At 46.8% G+C, this 19493-nt stretch overlaps 1 protein-coding gene across 1 annotated transcript in view; it reads left to right on the top strand.

The window, feature by feature from the left end:
* Positions 1-19493, top strand: part of ror1 (receptor tyrosine kinase-like orphan receptor 1) — a 288092-nt gene that overhangs the window by 174511 nt on the left and 94088 nt on the right. Inside the window, exons 3-4 of the mRNA XM_036978628.2 lie at positions 7395-7682; positions 8578-8614. Of these exons, the coding sequence (XP_036834523.2) occupies positions 7395-7682; positions 8578-8614 (325 nt within the window). The remainder of the gene's footprint in view (positions 1-7394; positions 7683-8577; positions 8615-19493) is intronic.

Here is a 19493-nt window from a genome sequence, read left to right as displayed (position 1 = left end):
GTGTTCTGTCTCCTAGAGATGAACATACTTTGGTACGAAAAGTGCAAATCAATCCCAGAACAACAGCAAAGGACCTTGTGAAGATGCTGGAGGAAACAGGTACAAAAGTATCTATATCCACAGTAAAACGAGTTCTATGTCGACATTACCTGAAAGGCCACTCAACAAGGAAGAAGCGTTTGCTCCAAAACCGCCATAAAAAAGCCAGACTACGGTTTGCAACTGCACATGGGGACAAAGATCGTACTTTTTGAAGAAATATACTCTGGTCTGATGAAACAAAAATAGAACTGTTTGGCCATAATGACCATTGTTATGTTTGGAGGAAAAAGTGGGAGGCTTGCAAGCCGAAGAACACCATCCCGACCGTGAAGCACGGGGGTGGCAGCATCATGTTGTGTGGGTGCTTTGCTGCAGGATGGACTGGTGCACTTCACAAAATAGATGGCATCATGAGGGAGGAAAATTATGTGGATATATTGAAGCAACATCTCAAGACATCAGTCAGGAAGTTAAAGCTTGGTCGCAAATGGGTCTTCCAAATGGACAATGACCCCAAGCATACTTCCAAAGTTGTGGCAAAATGGCTTAAGGACAACAAAGTCAAGCTATTGGAGTGGCCATCACAAAGCCCTGACTTCAATCCAATAGAATATTTGTGGGCAGAACTGAAAGAGCGTGGACGAGCAAGGAGGCCTACAAACCTGACTCAGTTACAGCAGCTCTGTCAGGAGGAATGGGCCAAAATTCACCCAACTTACTGTGGGAAGCTTGTGGAAGGCTAATGCTACTGTTACGATGCCTCCTAACGGAGGGAGGTGCAGGAATCAGGAGCAGGAGAGCAAGGAAATCCCAGTGGCAAAAGTTTAAAGAGCAGTCCCAACACAACTACATCATGGGACTAAAACACGCCCAAAACGAGATTGCCACACACACAGGGAATAAAGCGTAACACACACGGAGGAGAAACCTCTACTACTAAACTTAATACCAAAACGGCACAACTTCCGAGAGAAAAGAAACCCTGTGGTGCAGAAATGCACCCCTAAATAACGTCACCACAGAAAACAATCCCGCACAAAGACCGCTGAGCACCGCCCGATCAGGGAGAGGAGCCACCACAGTCGTGACAGTACCCCCCTCCAATGGAGCCAATGACTCCACACTTTCAGGGCTTTTACATCAGCCAGCAACTCTCGGTCCCCCACGTCATAGTTTCGCTCTGCCGGGCTGAGCTTCTTCGAAAAGAAAGAGCAGGGGTGGAGCTTGAGTGGCGCGCCCGAGCGCTGTGAGAGCACTGCTCCAATCCCAGCCTCGGATGCGTCCACCTCCACCATGAATGCCAAAGAGGGATCCAGATGAGCCAACACGGGAGCCTCGGTAAACAGAGTCTTCAAACGACAAAATGCTCTGTCCGCCTCAACCGACCACCGTAGACCCACCGGCCCCCCCTTCAGCAGTGAGGTAATGGGAGCAGCCACCTGCCCAAAACCCCGGATAAACCTCCGGTAGTAATTGGCAGAACCTAAAAACCACTGCACCTCCTTTACCGTGGTGGGAGTCGGCCAGCGGCGCACGGCTGCAATGCGGTCACACTCCATCACCAACCCTGAAGTGGAAATGCGATAACCCAGGAAGGAGACGGCCTGTTGGGAGAATACGCCTTGACGTATAGGTATAGTACTCTGCGCACCAGAGACACATGCACGGCGCGTGTGGCGGAATATATCAAGATGTCATCGATATACGCCACCACACCCTGCCCATGCAGGTCCCGGAGAATCTTGTCTACAAAGGATTGGAAGACTGCTGGGGCATTCTTCAACCCATACGGAATGACGAGGTACTCATAATGGCAGGATGTGGTACTAAACGCTGTCTTCCACTCATCTCCTTCCCTGATGCGCACCAAGTTATACGTGCTCCTGAGATCCAGTTTTGTGAAGAAGCGTGCTCCGTGAAATGACTCAGCGACTATACCCCACCGTAATAGAATGGAGGAGGCGGGTGACGTGGAGGACCGAATGTACCCCTGCCTCAAAGATTCAGAGACATATGTTTCTGGACTTTTGTAGCTTTAGCAACTATGTGTCTGTTTTCTATACCTGTTTGCTCCTCTCCCTGTGGGCTTTACAGACTTTCCCCACCCCTTGGCCCACCCTTCTAATTTAGTGTTCCATGTGGAATTCCTGGTCTCTGGCAGCGTTTGGAACTGCTGATCTGCGGTCAAGAATTCTGAGTTCATTTTGCTGTTCATTAGAGCTACTCATCTTGTTGGCTGACGAAAAGTAAATGTGGACAGCTCTTCCAATATCTTCAATATGCGCCTCGGAATTGGATAACAACGTGCTCAGTTGCGTCCCCGATGTGTCTGTCTTCACTTGTATCCTGTGAGAAAGATCCGATCAGGTGACAGAGAGCCATGTGAGAGGTGCTTCGACATGCAGCCGGGAGAAGGGAATTATTAAGCATTAAGCATATAGGAGTACCTGTTTCTTTGTTAACCGCTCAACACAGAATAGGGGCGGTATGTGCGGACTCCCTCCTCTTTTGGAAAATATATCCTTTCTATAATATACTGTAATATAATGCCTTGGAACTCTAAGCATATCTGTTCAATTAACTAGTGTAGCACACAACCATATGGCATAGCCAGATCAGGGCATAACATAAGGACAACTCAGACTATTGTTCTACTGAAATAGACTAGATTTTCTTCATATCGTGTTTCTTTAGACCTGTCTAAAATAAATAATGGATTTATTGTGAAGGTGTAGGCTATATTACATGGATTTATTATACTTTTTTCAAATGTAGATGTTCCAATGGTCTGCATCAGTGTAGAAGCCAGGAGATGCTAAATGTGTTTATGTTCATTAACGGTCAATTACCATGAGACCGGCAGTTATTTGCTTGACAATCACCTGGTGACACAATTTCATGACCGCTGCAGCCATAAGCATTACAGCATTTGTTAAATGCAGCATTCGTCATCACAGCATTTGTAATACATTGTTATGAGAGATGGGGAGAGAGGGAGAGGGAGGGAGACTGAGAAATAGAGAGCAGTCTGGTGTTTTCCTTCCCTGTTGAAAAGGTTGACCTTGATGCCTATAGCCAATACTGCACAGAGCACAGAGCAGGAAGTGCTTTCTGAGGTGTGTAGTTGGACAGAAATCAGCTAGCTCTGCTCTGCACCCCTGGGTCACTGAGACTTCCTGTCATGTGACCACATAGAACACATGGAACACTCAGTTTCACACACTGAAAATAATATAGGCCTACACACTACATACTTCATAGAAGCCCAAAATGTATTGGTACAGTATATCTGTATTATACAAATAGACACAGACACACATGCAAACACACACAGATATTAATATTTTTTCTTTTGGAGTTGTGTGTCTGTTCTGTTGAGTTATGGAATCTAGCAGAGCCAGGAATGTGTTCCATCACTGGGAGTCCCTAGCAAGGAGCTAGTTTAGTTCCCATAGGCACTCTGAGTCTGTGTGGACCAAGCATACTGCATCACTAACACTAGCTATCACTAGCAAACAGTGGAAAAAACATTTAGGTAGCTAACGTGATTCTTCTTACATGCACTACTAAAGTTAAAAATCATTGGAATAATGTGAACATGGGTGAGAGAGAGTTTCCTTCTACCAGTCTCGGTGCTATTCCTTTCAAATCGAAGTTCAGTGGTGTAGTGGAGGGTACACGCAGGTACACGCCGGAAACCCATGTGGGCTTTGTGTGTGCTCACTTCTTAACCCCCCACTGATGCATATCAAAGTAGTGTAGTGTAGGTATACGATTTATCAATTATGTAGTACAATAGAGAAACCAGACACAAAGTAGTCTACACAATCGCTAAACACGTGAAATATATTCACGTGCCCTACACACCTAGTCTCAGCAGAATATCATCTGTCAGGCAGAAAGAGCACATAGCTCTCAGCTTTGTTGTTGCTTGGAGCAGCTCACAGATGAATGATATCAGTAGCGGGTAGTTTACGTAGGAAAGACGTTTCAACTGATGATATCTACCATTAAATGCTAACTAAGGCAACAATGGGTATGCAAACCAGGTGTTGAAAAATTCAGTCATCATGCGCTGTTTGAATGAAAATTTCGAAAGGCTTTCCTCAAAAAATCTTCCCAATTAAATGTTGACTGCACAGTAGGCCTACCTGACACAATGCTATAAAGATGATTTGTATCAATCACATGTACTCTGTAGGCCTATTGTACAGTAGCCTACAGAAACACCGCTAGCCAGGTCTCTTGTTCCATCCGCAATTGAATTAAAGGGCAACTAGACCATTATTATTATTTATTTTTAATATAGAACAGAATTTTTCAAACACGGCGGCGTTCCTTCACCAGGCATTAGAGTATCCCCACTTCTCCACCGTCCAAGTCACATTCAGACTGACTTAATCATTTAAACCTAACCTATAACCTGACCCATCACCTTATGTATTACTGCCCCAAGTTGCAAGAAGTGGCATCACAAAAAACTAGAGAACACAAATGGCTCATAGTCTTTCCATCCAACCATTTCATGCGGATTAATTATGACGCATAACAAAACAACAGGCCTGATGGAAACAGCAAATTTGCCTGTAAAATTTCCCAACGTCGACAAAACAAAATACGCTGTATAATTGTGGATAAAGTTTTGGTCTGTGAAATAGGTTATGCGACAATTTCGGTGGAAATGTATTTATGCACAAATGTTATGCACAAAAATAACCATCACGTTGAAGTAAGCTTGGAGTCACCCGACGATATGTTCCGTTGTACCAACATGACATGGAAAGACATGAAGATTTTTTTGACAGATTAAATAAGTTATGATGAATGTCATAATTTATTTAATAACTTCATAACTTATGGTGGTTAAGTGCACAGTGATGTGCTTCATGCAAATATCTGATAAATATCAAGGGTATTATTTGAATGCGGGAGACATGATGATCGATGATTGTTGCCAATTATCAAAAGGATCTTATCCATACCTCATCATGTATTTATTTATGCTGATTTTAGAATATTTGCATAAAAATCCATCACAATTGGATGGAAACCTAGCCCATAAATCTAAAACTGAAACAAAATAATATAAATTTGAAAATTAAATATATTTATACAACTTAATCTAAATAAAAACTATTAAATTAGGTCTGAAAACTAACAGAAACTAAACAGAATTTATAAAACAAACAAAAATGAATAGAAATAAAAACGAATTTATAAACACAAAACTATAATAACCTTGCTAAACACCCACAAACAGGTCCAGTGTTTTGCTGTGTATCATGCTGCAGAATGTTGGACTGTCCTGTTCATGTTGACCCACCAGTAAGACCAGGCAACTTCTGGAGAGGAGAGGGAAGTTCCAAGGTTTTATATGACTTTAGTGCTCCTGAAAACCCCTCTGGCAACACATAGACGTGAACACACAGACGTGAACACACAGACGTGAACACACAGACGTGAACACACAGACGTGAACACACAGATGTGAACACACAGACGTGAACACACAGACATGAACACACAGACATGAAGACACAGACATGAACACACAGACATGAACACACAGACATGAACACACAGACATGAACACACAGACATGAACACAGACATGAACACAGACATGAACACACAGACATGAAGACACAGACATGAATACACAGACATGAACACACAGACATGAAGACACAGACATGAACACACAGACATGAAGACACAGACATGAACACACAGACATGAACACACAGACATGAACACACAGACATGAACACAGAGACATGAACACAGAGACATGAACACACAGACATGAACACACAGACATGAACACAGACATGAACACATAGCCATGGTGAAACGGCTGATCATTTGTGACCACAGCGGCAACCACAAAATATCTTGTGAAGGATTCCAACCCGGCAGTTGGAGTGAGTTTATTGCACACACACACACACACACACACACACACACACACACACACACACACACACACACACACACACACACACACACACACACACACACACAGATTAGAGTCATTTATGAGAAGTGTTATTTAGAGATGGAAAAATAACTTCAGGGGGAGTTAAACCATAGAGATGTGGGAGAGTTGAAACCTTGTTTGAGGAGGGTCCAGATGACTGAACTCAAGGTTGTGGTAAAAGCCTTGGATGTCTTCTCAGTACAGTCAGATTGAGCTCTTAGAACTTTTAGAAATAATAATTCATCTTTTCAGCTGGCCATTCCATTAGTGGATGTGTTTATTGCTTAATCCTTTCATATAAATTGAATGATTACACATCATAACAGTTCTCTGTTGATCTGATTTGTCTCAGGATGTGCACTGTACTTAGTAAAGGTTACTGGATAAACACCCACTTCTCGTACTCTATGCCTATATAAATATGTTGTACTGTTCTGACCCCAAGGAATATCTTCATCTATTATTGTTATGGGACTTATACACTGAATGTACAAAACATTAAGAACACCTTCCTACCATTGAGTCGTCATCCCCCCTTCCTTCCCCCTTTGCCTTCAGAACAGACTCAATTCAGTTTCTCTTGTGTATCAAGAATGGTCTACCACCCAAATGACATCCAGCCAACTGGACAATTGTGGGAAGCATTTGGAGTCAACATGGGCCAGCATCCCTGTGGAACGCTTTTGACACCTTCTAGAGTCCATGCATGGACTCTAGAAGGTGTCAAAAACACAGCTACCATACCCCGTTCAAAGACACTTCAGTATGTTGTCTTGTCCATTCACCCTCTGAATGGCACACAGACACAATCCATGTCTCAAGGCTTCTTCAACCTGTCTCCTCCCCTTCATCTACACTGATTGAAGTGGATTTAACAAGTGCCATCAATAAGGAATCATAACTTTCACCTGAATTCACCTGGTCAGTAATGTCATGGAAAGAGCAGGTGTTCCTAATGTTTTGTACACTCAGTGTATATCCTTTAATATATTTTTATAGACCACATTATGTTATTTATATAGTCCTGATCTAGAGTTGGATGTCCACTCACATAAATAATTCCAATGTAGTTACTGTGATGAATATATTTGAAATGTTTCTCTCTATTATCTCTCTACCTCTCCCTGTCTCTTTGTCTATCTTTGTTCTAATCATTGCCAAGAGATGACTGGCCCTGTCCTCCGTTTAATAGACCTACTTTCGTATTGGTTTATGTAAAAAGCAAGAGCCATTAAAGACTGATGTCTACATCTAATTTTCCCTCTATCTTTCTCTTTCTCCACCCTCTCACTCCCTCTCTTTCCCTCCCGTTAAATGCTCCCATTAAAATGTCCATATCTTATTCTCTCTCTCCCACCCCCTCACATCCCAGCTCTCTTCTTGCGTCTGGAGGCTCCTATGAACAACATCACCACGTCTCTGGGCCAGACAGCAGAGCTGCTGTGTCGTGTGTCCGGTAACCCCACTCCCACGGTGCGCTGGCTGAAGAACGACGCCCCCGTGGTCCAGGAGCCTCGTCGGATCTCCTACCGACCAACGCCCTATGGCTCCCGCCTCCGCATCCGTAACCTGGACACTACAGACACAGGCTACTTCCAGTGTGTGGCCACTAACAGCTACGGCATCGTCTCCACCACAGGAGTACTCTTCGTCAAGTTTGGTAAGACTAGTAGAACGAGGCTTTGAGACTGTTATTATGAAGTGTTTAGAATTCCCCAATGAAGCAGCTATTAATGCCATCAATCAAACCAATCAATTTCACGCATTTAGAGTGATTATCTAAAGCTGTCTGTCTGGTCTATCTAATCAACGCATGTTCAAAGTAGTTAGGAGAGAGGTCAGAGTTGACTGTCTGCTTTGATAGCATGAGCTTAGTGTAGATCTGCATGTGGTTGGGGCCAGAGCAAGGCCACATGGCTCTAGCAGCTATGGGGAAGACGTCTGGTAACGTGGTTTAGCCAGAGCTTGGCCGCATGGCTCTAGCAGCTATGGGGAAGACGTCTGGTAACATGTGGTTTAGCCAGAGGTAGGCTGCATGGCTCTAGCAGCTATGGAGAAGACGTCTGGTAACATGTGGTTGGGGCCAGAGCTAAGCTGCATGGCTCAAGCAGCTATGGAGAAGACGTCTGGTAACATGTGGTTTAGCCAGAGCTTGGCCGCATGGCTCTAGCAGCTATGAGGAAGACGTCTGGTAACATGTGGTTTAGCCAGAGGTAGGCTGCATGGCTCTAGCAGCTATGGAGAAGACGTCTGGTAACATGTGGTTGGGGCCAGAGCTAGGCTGCATGGCTCTAGCAGCTATGGAGAAGACGTCTGGTAACATGTGGTTGGGGCCAGAGCTAGGCTGCATGGCTCTAGCAGCTATGGAGAAGACGTCTGGTAACATGTGGTTGGGGCCAGAGCTAGGCTGCATGGCTCTAGCAGCTATGGAGAAGACGTCTGGTAACATGTGGTTGGGGCCAGAGCTAGGCTGCATGGCTCTAGCAGCTATGGAGAAGACGTCTGGTAACAATTGTTACCCCTGTTGTTTAAATCCACCCTGTCTTCTTTTCCAGATCCACTCCCTACACCAATGCCAGGGAGGCCCTATCCGTAAGTTAAAACAATTCTGTCCATCCATTTTTTTTTTTTACTAACCACAACCCAACACTGGCTCCTGTTACAAACAGATAGAGAGGGGAAGAAAGATAGAAACCTCTGAAGACATGAATGAGATGATAGCTAATCATTAATGTGATAGAACGTGGGGAAAGGTTGTTAAATAATGTGATGAGTTAATAGTCGTGAAAGGAAAAGTGTTTCCATGATGGCTGGCCAAGGCTTTCACGTCAGCCACATGGACTTCTTTTGGACTTCAGAGCTTGACAGAGGAAAGCTTGCCGATTTTTCTCTGAATCATTGACATATCAGGTTCCCTTAGTGTGAACTCTTCTCAAACCTCTAAAGATGATGCTGCTTCAAGTAGATGTGTGACTCTTGTGTCAGATAGATTGAGTGTAAATAGAGAGAGGTGGAGTAGAAACAGCTCAGGGTACAGTAGAATGAAAACAGGCATCTTATCACCAGATCTAATCTCTACTGTACTGTACTGTACTCTACTGTACTGTACTATACTGGACTCTCCCTCCTCCTGCTCCTCCTCCTCCTCTCTCTCTCTCTCATCCTCTTCTCTCTACTCCTCCTGCTCCTCCTCTCCCTCCTCCTGCTCATCCTCTCTCCCTCCTCATCCTCCCTTTCCATGGTGTACTTTCCTCCTGGTTCACTAGTCTGTGTTAGGACCCTCTGAACTATCTTTGTGTCCTCATTTCAACACGTTCTCCTGTAGACTGTCCTGTGATGTGGATATGGAGTGAGAGTGTATTTACTCAATGGTTTATTAACTGGCAAACATACATGTATACAGAGTAAATCGAATTATCGATGTTTGCTTTAGAGCTCTCTGAAGTTGTATAGGAGAAATGTGCATGTTGTTTTCTATAGAGTTTCAATCTCTTTGGTTCCAAGGAAGGGGATTTTTCCTCAATGACAACATCAAGGCAGCAAGCCATATTCCACACACACACAAACGTACAATGTCAAGGCAGTGAGCCATATTCCATGGAAAAGGCAGGGTATATTGGAACATCAAACAGGTTGGCATGATGGGGAAATTCACACAGCCACAACCACAGACACAGACACAGACACACACACACACACACACACACACACACACACACACACACACACACAGAGCGACACACACACAGAAAGACATACGCATACACACTTACAGTACATGGTCTCACACAACTAAACTCAGCATAAAAAGAAACGTCACTTTTTCAGGACCCTGTCTTTCAAAGTGAATTATTAAAAATCCAATTAAGGCAATTAAGGTCACAGTTATGAAAACTTAGGACACTAAAGAGGTATTTCTACTGACTCTGAAAAACACCAAAAGAAAGATGCCCAGGGTCCCTGCTCATCTGCGTGAACGTGCTTTACATGCTGCAAGGAGGCAGAAGGACTGCTGATGTGGCCAAGGCAAAAAATTGCAATGTCCGTACTGTGAGACGCCTAAGACAGCGCTACAGGGAGACAGGACGGACAGCTGATTGTCCTCGCAATGGCAGACCACATGTAACAACACCTGCACAGGATTGGTACATCCGAACATCACTCCTGCGGGACAGGTACAGGATTGCAACAACAACTGCCCGAGTTACACCAGGAACGCACAATCCCTCCATCAGTCTTCAGACTGCCCGCAATAGGCTGAGAGAGGCTGGACTGAGGGCTTGTAGGCTTGTTGTAAGGCCGGTCCTCACCAGACATCACCGGCAACAACGTCGTTCATACAAATATTTACACATGTTACATTTGCTGAAAATAAACGCAGTTGACAGTGAGAGGACGTTTATTTTTTTGCTGAGTTTATTTCTGCCATACAATTTGTTTTTATTTACGTGTTGCTGAAATATCCTGCAAAACTTTCTTCCCATATTGTGCTGTCTTTCTCTAGATGACCTCTCAGGAGTGATGTGAAGTGTATTTTCTCCCTCACAGCCTCTCTCTGAGACTCAGCCAACTCTCCCCTCTGGCCACGCACCAGAGCATGTTAATATTGATTGAAGTCCACAGCACCAGGACCTGCCTCTGTGCATAGGCTACAATCAGCTGGTCGGCCCAGGCGGCATTGCAGGATAAAGCTGGACTCATTTGGTTTAAACACAGTCATTATGGCCTTTCATTAAATCACACAGCACAGGGCCTCTTTTGACTGGGGCCAGGGGCCGGGGATGAGCCCTGTTGGTCGTCATTAGTGTCATTGTCAGCTGATTAGCTGTCAGAGGGGCGGCAGGGCAGACCTACATTAGGGAGATGGGGTCAGCTAATGTTGGCATGTGGCATGTGACGGCCTCTGAGGTTGTTTTGGTATTTTCTACTGATGTGTCAAAATGTCAGTCATGGTTGTGGAGGTGGACTGGGTAGAGAAGCACCTGGTTTAGCTCGAGTAAGACTGACTGAGGCTCCTAGTTGTTGCTTTTGTGGTCAGGGAAAGATGTACAGTTTTCCCATAGGGTTTGCGGTTTGGTTTTCTCCCTGTAGGTTTTTAGTGGTCCCTGATGGGTGTACTTGGTCTTTGCCTAGTGGTTTTTCTGTATGCATATGCTGGTCTGGTGGGGTTTAGATGGTGGACACTAATGTATGTCATATTTATGCCCTGGCCTGGATATGTCAAGTAGGCCAGCCACAGACAGACCCAGAGCCCACAGCACTTCAGCCCACAGCCCAGTGGCCAGCCGTCCCTGTGTACATTACGCTGTGGCTTTGATCAGACCAGACCTGACATCAGCTCAGCCACAGCTGGACATGTCATGGAGAGAAGGAGGGGTGTGTGATAGAGGAAGTGAGGGGTGAGACAGTTAAAGGAAGTGAGGGGTGAGAGTGAGCTAAAGAATCAGTGATACAAACAGATGGAGAGAAAGTCAAGAAAGAGAGAGGGGATAAGGAATACAGGAGAGACAGACAGGGGCTGGAACATTTTAGTCCTGCTGTCAATGTTATGGTAATTAGATGGGCGAACATCCAAACATGGAATCCTGAGGGTCAACACATACACACACCCTGGGGTCAACACTGTGCTGTTGGATGGCTTAGGACAGGGCTTCTCAAACTTTTGGGGGCTGGGGACCCCTTCATAATCAGAACAGAATTTGAGTGACATAAATGGAGTTTTACTATGATTTTGGCAGTCCAGACAAACTAAGTGCCCCAAGGCAGCGATTGGGGACACTGCCCTGTGTAGGGTGCCGTCTTTCGGATGGGACGTTAAACGGGTGTCCTGACTCTCTGAGGTCATTAAAGATCCCATGGCACTTATCGTAAGAGTAGGGGTGTTAACCCAGGTGTCCTGGCTAAATTCCCAATCTGGCCCTCAAACCATCATGGTCACCTAATAATCCCCAGTTTACAATTGGCTCATTAATCCCCCTCCTCTCCCCTGTAACTATTCCCCAGGTCGTTGCTGCAAATGAGAACGTGTTCTCAGTCAACTTACCTGGTAAAATAACGGATAAATAAATAAAAAATAAAAATACGTTTTGGGCCCTGGGATGGAAAACATTTAGCAACCTTTTCGGAGCAAATATGTTGCAGTTTTCAAGCTAATTTCCTGCAATTCTACATATTTTGCGATAAGGCAGAGAGAAAACATTTCAGTTCTAAATCTTAAATTACAGGGCATTTATGTTTAAAAAATATATATTTTAAGGGGAATACAAGAAGTATTGAGTTAAAAAATGTATAATTGGTGGAGTAGTGTGAATACCAATTTCCCCGTGATCCTCCCAGGCCCATGTTGCCCTGGCTTAAGAACATTAATTGTAAATATACCTACAGTAACAGTGGAATGATAGTTTTTCATAACTGGGGCCAGCAAATCTCTTGTTGTCAAATTGACTGGGGCCAGAAAATATCTTGTTGTCAAATTGACTGGGGACAGCAAATCTCTTGTTGTCAAATTGACTGGGGACAGCAAATCTCATTCGAATTTTGTGTGTGCCCAATAAAAAGTATATATGTTATGGTGAGTGAATGAGGACCCAAAAGCGAACTAACTTAAACAGAGCTTCTTTAATAACCAAACATAGGTAGGCTCAGATAGACCGGCAGATTCCGACAGGACAGGACAAGGTTACAGCAAACATGACGATAGTCTGGCTCAGGCATGAAACACAAACAAACAAGAATCCGACAAGGACAGGAGCAGAAACAGAGAGAGATATAGGGACCTAATCAGCGGGAAAAAAGGGAACAGGTGGGGAACGGGGTGAATGGGTAGTTAGAGGAGACAAGGGACAGCTGGGGGAAAGCGGGGGAGAAAAGGTAACCTAACACGACCAGCAGAGGGAGACAGGGTGAAGGGAAAGGACAGAGACAAGACAACATGACAGTACCCCCCCACTCACCGAGCGCCTCCTGGCGCACTCGAGGAGGAAACCTGGCGGCCACGGAGGAAATCATCAATCAGCGCACGGTCCAGCACGTCCCGAGAGGGAACCCAACTCCTCTCCTCAGGACCGTACCCCTCCCAGTCAACTAGGTACTGATGACCACGGCCCCGAGGACGCATGTCCAAGATCTTACGGACCCTGTAGATAGGTGCGCCCTCGACAAGGATGGGGGGGGGGGGGGGGAGACGAGCGGGGGCGCGAAGAACGGGCTTAACACAGGAGACATGGAAGACCGGGTGGACGCGACGAAGATATCGCGGAAGAAGAAGTCGCACTGCGACAGGATTAATGACCTGAGAGATACGGAATGGACCAATGAACCGCGGGGTCAACTTGCGAGAAGCCGTCTTAAGGGGAAGGTTCTGAGTGGAGAGCCAAACTCTCTGACCGCGACAATACCTAGGGCTCTTAGTTCTACGCTTATTAGCAGCTCTCACAGTCTGCGCCCTATAACGGCAAAGTGCAGACCTGACCCTCTTCCAGGTGCGCTCGCAACGTTGGACAAAAGCCTGAGCGGAGGGGACGCTGGACTCGGCGAACTGAGATGAGAACAACGGAGGCTGGTACCCGAGGCTACTCTGAAAAGGAGATAGCCCGGTCGCAGACGAAGGAAGCGAGTTGTGGGCGTATTCTGCCCAGGGGAGCTGTTCTGACCAAGACGCAGGGTTGCGAAAAGAAAGACTGCGTAAGATGCGACCAATAGTCTGATTGGCCCGTTCTGCTTGACCGTTAGACTGGGGGTGAAAGCCGGAAGAGAGACTGACGGAAGCCCCAATCAAACGGCAAAACTCCCTCCAAAATTGAGACGTGAATTGCGGACCTCTGTCCGAAACGACGTCTGACGGAAGGCCATGAATTCTGAAAACATTCTCGATGATGATTTGTGCCGTCTCTTTAGCAGAAGGAAGCTTAGCAAGGGGAATGAAATGAGCCGCCTTAGAGAACCTATCGACAACCGTAAGAATAACAGTCTTCCCCGCTGACGAAGGCAGTCCGGTGACAAAATCTAAGGCGATGTGAGACCACGGTCGAGAGGGAATAGGAAGCGGCCTGAGACGGCCGGCAGGAGGAGAGTTACCGGACTTAGTCTGCGCGCAGACCGAACAAGCAGCCACGAAACGACGCGTGTCATGCTCCCGGGTGGGCCACCAGAAACGCTGGCGAATGGAAGCAAGCGTACCCCGAACGCCAGGGTGGCCGGCTAACTTGGCAGAGTGAGCCCACTGAAGAACGGCCAGACGAGTAGGAACGGGAACGAAAAGAAGGTTCCTAGGACAAGCGCGCGGCGACGGAGTTTGAGTGAGTGCTTGCTTTACCTGCCTCTCAATTCCCCAGACAGTCAACCCGACAACACGCCCCTCAGGGAGAATCCCCTCGGGGTCAGTGGAGGCTACTGAAGAACTGAAGAGACGAGACAAAGCATCAGGCTTGGTGTTCTTAGAGCCCGGACGATAAGAAATCACGAACTCGAAACGAGCGAAAAACAGCGCCCAACGCGCCTGACGCGCATTAAGTCGTTTGGCAGAACGGATGTACTCAAGGTTCCTATGGTCAGTCCAAACGACAAAAGGAACGGTCGCCCCCTCCAACCACTGTCGCCATTCGCCTAGGGCTAACCGGATGGCGAGCAGTTCGCGGTTACCCACATCATAGTTACGTTCCGACGGCGACAGGCGATGAGAAAAATACGCGCATGGGTGGACCTTGTCGTCAGAGAGGGAGCGCTGAGAAAGGATGGCTCCCACTCCCACCTCTGACGCGTCAACCTCGACAACGAACTGTCTAGAGACGTCAGGTGTAACAAGGATAGGAGCGGATGTAAAACGATTCTTGAGGAGATCAAAAGCTCCCTGGGCGGAAACGGACCACTTAAAGCACGTCTTGACAGAAGTAAGGGCTGTGAGAGGAGCTGCCACCTGACCGAAATTACGGATGAAACGACGATAGAAGTTCGCGAAGCCGAGAAAGCGCTGCAGCTCGACGCGTGACTTAGGGACGGGCCAATCAATGACAGCTTGGACCTTAGCGGGATCCATCTTAATGCCTTCAGCGGAAATAACAGAACCGAGAAATGTGACGGAGGAGGCATGAAAAGTGCACTTCTCAGCCTTCACAAAAAGACAATTCTCTAAAAGGCGCTGGAGGACACGTCGAACGTGCTGAACATGAATCTGGAGTGACGGTGAAAAAATCAGGATATCGTCAAGGTAAACGAAAACAAAGATGTTCAGCATGTCTCTCAGGACATCATTGACTAATGCCTGAAAGACAGCTGGAGCGTTAGCGAGGCCGAAAGGAAGAACCCGGTATTCAAAGTGCCCTAACGGAGTGTTAAACGCCGTCTTCCACTCGTCCCCCTCCCTGATGCGCACGAGATGGTAAGCGTTACGAAGGTCCAACTTAGTGAAAAACCTGGCTCCCTGCAGGATCTCGAAGGCTGAAGACATAAGAGGAAGCGGATAACGATTCTTCACTGTTATGTCATTCAGCCCTCGATAATCTATGCAGGGGCGCAGAGACCCGTCCTTCTTCTTGACAAAAAAAAACCCCGCTCCGGCGGGAGAGGAGGAGGGGACTATGGTACCGGCGTCAAGAGCTACAGACAAATAATCTTCGAGAGCCTTACGTTCGGGAGCCGACAGAGAGTATAGTCTACCCCGGGGGGGGGTGGTTCCCGGAAGGAGATCAATACTACAATCATACGACCGGTGTGGAGGAAGAGAGGTGGCCCTGGACCGACTGAACACCGTGCGCAGATCGTGATATTCCTCCGGCACCCCTGTCAAATCACCAGGCTCCTCCTGTGAAGAAGAGACAGAGGAAACAGGAGGGATAGCAGACATTAAACATTTCACATGACAAGAGACGTTCCAGGAGAGGATAGAATTACTAGACCAATTAATGGAAGGATTATGACAAACTAGCCAGGGATGGCCCAAAACAACAGGTGTAAAAGGTGAACGAAAAATTAAAAAAGAAATGGTTTCACTATGATTACCAGAAACAGTGAGGGTTAAAGGTAGCGTCTCACGCTGAATCCTGGGGAGAGGACTACCATCCAGGGCGAACAAGGCCGTGGGCTCCTTTAACTGTCTGAGAGGAATGTCATGTTCCCGAGCCCAGGTCTCGTCCATAAAACAGCCCTCCGCCCCAGAGTCTATTAAGGCACTGCAGGAAGCTGACGAACCGGTCCAGCGTAGATGGACCGACAAGGTAGTGCAGGATCTTGAAGGAGAGACAGGAGTAGTAGCGCTCACCAGTAGCCCTCCGCTTACTGACGAGCTCTGGCCTTTTACTGGACATGAAGTGACAAAATGACCAGCGGAACCGCAATAGAGACAGAGGCGGTTGGTGATTCTCCGTTCCCTCTCCTCAGTCGAGATGCGGATACCTCCCAGCTGCATGGGCTCAGCACCCGAGCCGGCAGAGGAAGATGGTAGTGATGCGGAGAGGGAGGCGACGGAGAGCGCGAGCTCCTTTCCACGAGCTCGGTGACGAAGATCAACCCGTCGCTCAATGCGAATAGCGAGTTCAATCAAGGAATCCACGCTGGAAGGAACCTCCCGGGAGAGAATCTCATCCTTTACCTCTGCGCGGAAACCCTCCAGAAGACGAGCGAGCAAGGCCGGCTCGTTCCAGCCACTGGAGACAGCAAGAGTGCGAAACTCAATAGAGTAGTCTGTTATGGATCGATTGCCTTGACATAGGGAAGACAGGGCCCTGGAAGCCTCCTCCCCAAAAACAGATCGATCAAAAACCCGTATCATCTCCTCCTTAAAGTCTTGATACTGGTTAGTACACTCAGCCCTTGCCTCCCAGATTGCCGTGCCCCACTCACGAGCCCGTCCAATAAGGAGAGATATGACGTAGGCGACACGAGCAGTGCTCCTGGAGTAAGTGTTGGGCTGGAGAGAAAACACAATATCACACTGGGTGAGGAACGAGCGGCATTCAGTGGGCTCCCCAGAGTAACACGGCGGGTTATTGATTCTGGGCTCCGGAGATTCGAAAGCCCTGGAAGTGGCCGGTGGATCGAGGCGGAGATGGTGAACCTGTTCTGTGAGGTTGGAGACTTGGGTGGCCAGGGTCTCAACGGCATGTCGAGCAGCAGACAATTCCTGCTTGTGTCTGCCTAGCATCGCTCCCTGGATCTCGACGGCTGAGTGGAGAGGATCCGAAGTCGCTGGGTCCATTCTTGGTCGGATTCTTCTGTTATGGTGAGTGAATGAGGACCCAAAAGCGAACTAACTTAAACAGAGCTTCTTTAATAACCAAACATAGGTAGGCTCAGATAGACCGGCAGATTCCGACAGGACAGGACAAGGTTACAGCAAACATGACGATAGTCTGGCTCAGGCATGAAACACAAACAAACAAGAATCCGACAAGGACAGGAGCAGAAACAGAGAGAGATATAGGGACCTAATCAGCGGGAAAAAAGGGAACAGGTGGGGAACGGGGTGAATGGGTAGTTAGAGGAGACAAGGGACAGCTGGGGGAAAGCGGGGGAGAAAAGGTAACCTAACACGACCAGCAGAGGGAGACAGGGTGAAGGGAAAGGACAGAGACAAGACAACATGACAATATATATATAATGTGAAACACTATCATTCCACTATTACTGTAGATATATTATGGACAATGTCTGAAATTAAAATGCAAAAATATTACATATAGCTCCTTTAATATTATTACATTGCATTGTATTCTATTGTACCCTCTAAACTTATTCTACGGATCCCTTGGCCAAAATTAGTTTAATCTGTTGTTAGTAATATTCATAAAACATGTTTTATGTAAATTATGTTTTTATTTTTTTCATTTATTTTGTATATATTTTGAGATCTGGCCGCGGACCCCCTGCAGTACCTCGGACCCCACTTTGAGAACCCCTGGTCAATTAGCCACGCCTGTACAGGTCCATGTATCAGGGGGACAGTTAAAACACGCTGAACTCCTTTCTCCTTCCTGTCCATGTCCCGTTTGACCCTCATCTGCTCTGTGAGCCCTGCCTGCCTGCCTGCCTGCCTGCCTGCCTGCCTGTCTGTCTGTCTGTCTGTCTACCCGCCAGCCTCTCTGCCTGCCTGCCTGCCTGCCTGCCTGCCTGCCTGCCTGCCTGCCTGCCTGCCTGTCTGCCTGCCTGCCTGCCTGCCTGCCTGCCTGCCTGCCTGCCTGCCTGCCTGCCTGCCTGCCTGCCTGTCTGCCTGTCTGCCTGCCTGTCTACCTGTACCATGTAACATGGCGTTAGAGCTGTTCATTCACAGCTTTTAATAACTGCTTAATGTTTTCTCTGCTTAGTCTTTTACGTGAGTTCCTTTACAGGGACCACCTGGAATCTGCGGTAACACAATCCTTGGGATGAGGTATAGGAAGGGGGGGAGGGGGACAATGACGCCCGTTGTGGCAGCGACTGGTTGTCAGTCATGTTGGCGGCCACGGGCGCCTGGCCTCACACCTCTCTCCTCCCTCCCTAGTTCCCTCCCTCCCTAGCTCCCTCTCTTCAGAGATGTTTTCACAGGCCAGAACAAACACACGAGGGGGAAAAATGGCTCTGTTTTCCAAAATTAGCTCCTTCTGGAGCAGCGTTCTTACACCAACCACCCTCCTTCTTCAGTAAAAGAGAGCAGGAGAGAGAGGGGGAGAGAAAAAACAGAAGAAAAAAACAGTGTTAGTGGGGAATGGAAGATGGTGAGTGTCATTAACACTTGGTTGTGTATGCTCTTTGATCATGGCCTTGGGTCGCAGTATTCACCTCAGATTAGGACTGAGAGATCCAAGATTTAACTCTAAACAGACAGAGATCGTACACTTCAAATCAAATGTTATTTGACACATACACATGTTTAGCAGATGTTATTGCGGGTGTAGTGAAATACCTGTAAAATACTTAATACTTAATAGAAGGTTGTCTGGTCTCCACAAGTAAGGCTGAAAGAGTGGAGACTAGAACCCAAAGAACATCGGGTAGAGAGAGGGAGGGGTAGGAGACATGGAGAGAAAACAAGAGAAATAGTATGTTCATTCTTTCATTCTGTCTTCCTGATGTTTAGGAATGCTGTAAATATAACCACAAAGGCCTCAGAGAACAAGCCTCATTCATGAAATTGACCCAAATGAATATTGTGTGAAACTGTAGCCATAGGTTTTACCTTATCAACAGAGCATCAGTTAAATGTAAAGCGACCACATTTCTGGTCTGAGATGTTCCTATTAAGAGGGTTGATGTATACAGCCTTGGTTGGTGTGTATGAATATATGAAACGTGGTGAGCACCCTTCCTACAAGCATCTATCTCCTGTACAGACCAAAAGCCCGGCGTCTAAGCCTGTGTTTATAGTACAGTGTTGTCTGCTGTTAAAAAAAGATTAATACCACTGTCAGACCTGTTTAACTTTCCCAAAGCTTTTTCCCTCTCAACTAGAGCAGAACATTTCTCTCAGCGCTGAAAAAAGCAATTACAAAAATATGAGTGC

Source organism: Oncorhynchus mykiss, chromosome 5 (assembly GCF_057628025.1).
Source record: "Oncorhynchus mykiss isolate SJ-2025 chromosome 5, ASM5762802v1, whole genome shotgun sequence".
In the NCBI taxonomy this organism is placed as follows: Eukaryota; Metazoa; Chordata; class Actinopteri; order Salmoniformes; family Salmonidae; genus Oncorhynchus; species Oncorhynchus mykiss.
This window is presented reverse-complemented; position numbering and strand designations above follow the sequence as displayed.